At 38.2% G+C, this 6,832-nt stretch overlaps 2 protein-coding genes across 2 annotated transcripts in view; both read left to right on the forward strand.

Annotated features, from left to right (window-relative positions):
- Nucleotides 1-4,538: 4,538 nt before the first annotated feature.
- The window catches only part of LOC114579324 (proline-rich receptor-like protein kinase PERK1), a 13,174-nt gene continuing 10,880 nt past the window's right edge, over nt 4,539-6,832 (forward strand). Inside the window, exon 1 of the mRNA XM_028693527.1 lies at nt 4,539-6,058. Within this exon, the coding sequence (XP_028549360.1) occupies nt 6,008-6,058 (51 nt within the window). The 5' untranslated portion in view covers nt 4,539-6,007. The remainder of the gene's footprint in view (nt 6,059-6,832) is intronic.
- On the forward strand, nt 5,155-5,972 carry LOC110099075 (pentatricopeptide repeat-containing protein At1g05750, chloroplastic-like). The gene is made up of 2 exons (XM_020826104.1): nt 5,155-5,518; nt 5,623-5,972. Exons 1-2 carry the CDS (start codon nt 5,155-5,157, stop codon nt 5,970-5,972), a joined length of 714 nt encoding a protein of 237 aa, XP_020681763.1.

The following is a 6,832-nucleotide window of genomic DNA, read 5'->3' on the forward strand; positions in this document are numbered from 1 at the left end:
TAATAAAATTTTTCCAGGACTTAATGATTTCATTTATTGATTTCATAAAAAGTAAGTTTAGTTGCGCTGTACTTGCTCTATAGTTGCGCTATGATTGTGCTATGGTTGCGCTAAGTTTGCGCTAAGGTTGCGCTATAGTTATCCTAAGGTTACGCTATGGTTGCGCTATTGTTGCGCTATGGTTGCGCTTTACTTGCGCTTTGCTTGCGCTATTGTTGCACTATGATTGCGCTAATGTTGCGCTTTACAGAATATGCACATGTTAGAAGTTACAGAATATGGTTTCACTTTGTTAGAAGTTACAGAATATGCACATGTTATACAATAATAAAAAACTATATAATAACATAATAAAATATACATTTATAATTCATGGACAATATTTACAATAAGTTACAGATTGTTTGTTTGAAGAAAAAGAAAATATGCTGACTCTGCCCTAAATTTTGGCATATGCGTCTGCCAATCTTTAAAAGCATTCCAGTCTGTTTTCTTTCGTTGCACGGCCTTTTTCATATATTTACAAATGAACATTCCACAATCGTAGTCGTTTGATTGTGTTGGAATTCCACGAACCGCCTGTACGTTCCATTTTGTTATATCGCTTGAAAAGCATCCTATGGTGTCCTCGTGCAAATAATTTATCTGTAAAAATAAAACATTTTAAAAATTTATTATGTACATAAACATAGTTATCTGGATTTAACTTAAAATATGAATTGCACTTACAACTGTATGACAAATATTCTTGTGTTCAGGATTTGGTAATGAATCATACATTTTCCAGACCTTCTCCTTCAATTTTCCAACAAGAAGAACCCAATGCTTCTCGTAAATTATGGGTTGAACAATAAGTTTGCTTTCTTTAACTGAAACTAGATTAATGTGTTGGATAAAAATTTAATAATCCTGATTGAATGACTTGTATACCTGCAATAATTCAGTTCTATAAGGAAAAACAAAAGTGAAAAAAGGATTAAAATGCACATTTTATACTTACCCTGTACAATGGAGAAACGTACAAGTAACGTTGAAATTTGTCTACCATTATCCTACTCTGCTCTAGTAAAAAGAAAGCAAAAGCATCAATATGGTTATCTGCTAACCAATCATTTGTGAGCAGCATGTCAATATCTGATCTTTTTATTTCGATATTTCCAGATTGAAAAATTATGTGTTCCCTACAAAAACAAAGAAAAATTTAATGTTAAATCGCAACCATAGCGCAACCATAGCACAACCATAGCGCAACCATAGCACAACTATAGCGCAACCATAGCGTAACTATAGCACAACAATAGCGCAACCTTAGCGCAACCTTAGCGTAACCTTAGCGCAACAATAGCGTTGTACTTGCGTAACTAAACTTACTTTTTATTAAATTTTCTGAAACATTCATTCATAAATTGTTGTTTTTGCTCTGTTAGAAAAGGCTTCCCTAGATAATCCATAATTTCCAATGTAGGTCGTGGCTCAATTATTATATTATCAACAGAGATAACCTCTTTGTTCTTCTTTTTTACATATGGTATGATTTGTTTTGTTGAACTCGCTGCTTTTTCATCATCTTCTCTTTTTCTTTTTTAAATCATGTGCTTTGATGAACTATCTTTTGGTAGTGGCACATCTTCTTTGGCCGATGGTGGTGGTGGAGGAATATCTTGTATTGGTGGTTGTGGAAGAAATTCTTTGGCCAATGGTGGAGGTGGAGGAACATCTTGTATTGGTGGTTGTGGAAGAAGTTCTTTGGCCAATGGTGGAGCTGGAGGAACATCTTGTATTGGTGGTTGTGGAAGAAGTTCTTTGGACAATGGTGGAGGTGGAGGAACATCTTGTATTGGTGGTTGTTCTGAAGGATGAAAAGCTGTATTTTTCACTGATTGGAAGCTAGAGGAAGAACTAGATATATGCGGCTTCTCTGGATTATGATCACAATTCATTTGAAATTCAATAAATCTGTACTTCAGTGAGTCTTGATCTGCCTGAAGTTTCTCCACAATATCTTCAACACGATCCAATCTAGCTCCTAGATTTTCTTGAATTTTATTCAACATCTTCTCAAATATTTCAAAATATTTATTCTGAACAGCCTCTAAATCTGCCCTTCCAATGGGTGGCTGTTCAGCAGAAGGTTGAGTGGTGTAAATTCTTTCAGTAGGTGGACGAGTAGAAGGTTGAGTTGGCGGGAGAGGTTGAGTTTCTAGTGGTTCATTATGAGGAGAATCAGAGGGGGAGAGAGGGGGAGAGGGAGGTGGGGAGGGAGGTGGGGTGGTGTCAAGTTTTTTTCTTACGGATGACTTAATTTTCTGGGGTGACTGCAATTTCTGTGGTTCATGCCTTGCCCGGGTTTCCAAGTTTTGTATGGCAATAATGTCAGCCCCGTATTTTTCGGCCTCCTCATTGCTAACATTCTCAAGACAAACATAAATCTACAAAAAACAGTAAACATATTAATTTATTAAAGCACAACCTTAGCGCTAAGGTTGGCGCAACCTTAGCATAATTTGCATGAGTACACGAAAAAATTACCTCACTTTTCTTTAAAAATTTAAATAATTTTGCTGCATTCTCTTGCATAAAGTATAATTCTGTATACCCCTCCCATCTCAGAAAATGCGATCTTATTTCTGAATCGGATGGTTTATTCAAAGAAAAATGTTCCAAAAATCAAATCTGTATAATGCCAAACATAAAAATTTATAAGTTAACATTAAAAAGCATTATACATGTAGAATAACCAGTAGGAGTGGAAATTTATCAGTAGAAGAGGAAAAAATCATTGATGTAACTCAATGGTCTTTGCAGTTGAAACTTCTCAAAAATTGTGTTGAACTCCCCGACCATGAAGTTCCTTAAGCATGAAGCCCAATTAATGGAAGTGAGCTCACTTAAATTATTTGAAACAGATGTGAGCCTTCTAGGGGTTTTATGGTTGTTCAGTGGAAAGAAAAGGTTAGATAACAAAAACATAATAAAGATCTTTATTTTTGTAGCATCATCAGATAATCTGTCTAATTTTGACATTTCTACTTTAATTTCATTTGATAGAGGTCCATTTAGAGGATAAATCTTCCATTTGATATCAATGCCTCTATTTGGCAAATCTGCCAGAAAATTTCAGTTGTTAAAGTTAAAAAAACATATCGCTATAAAAAATTCCATATTCAAAATATTACCTATCAACAAGGCAACCTCGTTAGAAGTGAATTTCAGCACATGACCAAGGACGATGAAGCCTTCATCAGTAGGACTCCAAAATTTGAGAACCTCAAAAAGAAGTGGTATACACTGCTGGAATGCGGGGAACTTCAAAAATTGATGAATGTTCGAATTCTTTAATGTTTGCTCTACTTCATCATCAATAATCTCGACAAAAGCATCACAATGTTTCCGAAAAGAAATAACATAGCATCTAGATGTTACTGGCCTTTGATATGGCGTCCTCATCTATAACAAAAAAAAAATCAGAACTATATCGCAAACATAACTAAAGCGCAACCATAGCGCAACATTAGCGCAACCATAGCGCAACCTTAGCGCAACCTTAGTGCATCATTAGCGCAACCAAAGCGCATTTTTAGCGCAACCTTAGCTCAACCTTAGCGCAACCTTAGCACAACAATACATTTCATAATTATTTAGCTTAAAAGAAGGTTTAAATTCAGAAAAAAAAAATTGGACACCACATTGAACATATATGCTAGTTATACAATTATTACTAAACCCTAAAATTTAGCAGAAAGCGTAAACATTTCTTATCATTTGTTTCATTTGCCCCATTTACGAAGAGAAGAAGCGTGAAAAATCAGAAAATAAACATTTGAACAGTGCATTACATTAAACAAACAATGTTAAAATTATAACTAAATCAAACCCTAAAATTTAACACATATCTTAAACGCAACCAAAGCGCAAGTGAAGCGCAAGTTAGGCGCAACCATACCTCTTCCTGATTGATGATCTACTACAATCTCGTCGTCTACCTCCGGCGGGAATAAGCTATTGCAGAACCGAAGGTATTGGAGGAATCCGAGAGCGCTTACCAGAGCTGGAGTAACAGTGAAAATGTCACTTGAAAATAAAATACGCGGCGTTTCCATTCTTTATTTTCCTGAATTCAAATTTAATGCGTTATCGGGTCGGGTCGCTAACTCTGACAAGACATAAAGCAAACATATTAAATTAGAAAAACGCCTAACATATGTCACATTTCTATTGGCGACCGAACGCAGAGATGGCTTCGGTCACCTGACCCAATAATTTGCCCCGACAAATTATTGGGTCAGGTGATCGGAGGCGGACAATAAGTTCGGACATCCAATAAAAATTTGCCGCGTCACCTTGTGCTTTAGTTGTGCTTTTTGACTTGCGCTTTAGTTGCGCTTTGGTTGCGCTTTAGTTGTGCTTTAGTTGCACTTTAATTGCGTTTTACCTACGCTTTAGTTACGTTTTAGTTGTGCTTTACTTACGCAAATTTTAAAATAATATTTTATTAATATGCAGACCTATCTCTGTATTCCATCACCTGACCCAATAATTTGCCCTCCGAAGCAGCCGCTACTACATCCTCTGCAGCTCGTCGTATCCTCGTATCCTCGTATATCTCTCCACCCTGACCTCCTCTCCCTCCCTCCCTTCTCTCCTTTTTGATATCCTCCGCGATGGCCTCCACTTCAACTCCGTCGTCTCCGCCGCCTTTATCTCCTGCTCGCTCTCCCTTCTCTCACCCCGCCCCGCCCCGCCATTCTCCTTTTCTCCGTGCTCCGCCGCCCACCTCCTTTTGTCTGCAACACTATGATGCGCTCCCTCCTCGCTTTCCGCTCATCCGCCTCACTCTTCAGCTTCCACCAGATGCACCTCTCCTCTCTCCCTTCCAATCACCATACCTTCCCTCTCATCCTGAAATCCCTCTCCATCCTCCGTTTCCTCCATTCTGGCTTCTCTCTCTACTCCCACGTCCTCAAGCTCGGCCACCTCTCAGACTCCTACATCTCTTCCTCCCTTCTCCATTTTTATGCTGTATGCTCTGACTCCAATTTTGCCGTCCACCTGTTCGACGATTTTCCTTTGAAAGGGGTAGTTGCTTGGTTCACCCTCATCGCCGGCCTTGCCAAGGAGGACCGCCCGGAAGATGCTCTGCTCGTTTTCGAGTGAATGCACTTCGTTGGAGTCACGCCCAACCGCGTCACCATGGTGAGTACACTCGCTGCTTGTGCTGCCCATGGCGCCTCCCTTGATTTCGGTCAGTGGATTCACCGCCAAGCGACCCATGCAGGTTGGGATCTTGACGTCGTTCTCATTACGGCTCTCGTCGACATGTATTGCAAATACGGCTGCATCAATGCCGGTTTCGATGTGTTCTTGAGAATGCCTCAGCGGAGTTTGTCCACTTGGAATTCATTGATTCAAGGCTTTTCCTTTTCAAAAGGAGGGGCAATGGCGCTAAAATGGTTCTTAAGGATGGAGGAGGAAGGTGTGAGATCTGATGCTGTTACCCTTGTTGGAGTCCTCACAGCTTGTAGCCATTCGGGGTTTTTTTTTTTTTTTTCCATTCGGGGTTGGTAGAGCCTGGGCGGAGGATATTTGGCATGGTTGTTTGAGGTAAGTTTGGGTTTAAAACAGGGATCAAACATTATGGGTGTATGGTGGATCTTTATGGAAAGGCAGGGTTACTTGATGCGGCTGTAGAATGCATTCAAATGATGTCGTTTGAGCCTAATGTTGTCATCTATGGATCCTTGTTGTCTGGTTCGCGAGCAAGAAAGGAGATGCATTTGAGCGAATTTGCTGTAAGGAGATTAGTAGAGATACAGCCTAAAAATGCTGCACATTATGTGCTGTTATCAAATCTCTATGTGGAGATGGGGATGTGGAAGGAGGCTGAGGAGGTGAGGAGGTCCATGAGGGAGTTGGATTTGAGGAAAGAGTCTGGTTGGTCTTTGACAGAGTGGGATGATATGGAAGTATTTTGAAGAGGTTGTTTAGTATTTTTGTTACCATACGAGGAATGGAAATTGCTGGTTTCCAGAAGCTGAGGACTGCATTGTATTTACGTAAGGTAAAATGTTACCTTTGATTATCATTTTTATATGTAATGTTTTGATGTTATTATACCAAATATTATTATTATTATCATTATTATGCCTTACCACTTAAAATTTAGAAATAGCATAGGAAAGGGATCAGCTTATTTACTTTCAGGGAAGCATTCGTTTTGTAAGGCATCTCTTAACCTCTTGGATCTAAAATTTCTAGTTTCTGAATGAAAGATTAGAAAGAAAGAGAAAGAAAAGTATAAATTTTATGTCTCTCTTTAGCGAATCGCAATAAATTTTAAAAACCTTTTTCAATTTTGTTAAAGCCTACAACATTCTCGATAACATTATTGATTAAGTGGGATAGCATTTTGATCATCATCATTGTGATCACTAATCTCAACATACTTGAAATCACGATCTCGGACCTATTTGATGCAAAATTGATGATGTTGAACCTATTCAACCAAATTGATGTAAGAAGATTAAGCACATGCATGAGGTATAAGGTGGAGAGAAAAGAGAAGGATGCCATTGTTGATTAGATCACCGTTTATAGGATTCATAAGTAAATCTTATAATCAGATGATGAATAATATAAGAGGTGAGTAGACATGGAAGGTCAAACCAGCAAACCGTTTTTTGTTCAATGAAGAGCAGGCTAAAATCATGAAGCAAACTTATTATCTACAACAAATAGAATGAAAAAATAATGAAAGATACTTGATCTTAAGATATTCAAACTTACTCCAAGATCATCCGCTATATATATATATATATATATATATATATATATA

Source organism: Dendrobium catenatum, unplaced genomic scaffold, assembly GCF_001605985.2.
Source record: "Dendrobium catenatum unplaced genomic scaffold, ASM160598v2 fragScaff_scaffold_313, whole genome shotgun sequence".
In the NCBI taxonomy this organism is placed as follows: Eukaryota; Viridiplantae; Streptophyta; class Magnoliopsida; order Asparagales; family Orchidaceae; genus Dendrobium; species Dendrobium catenatum.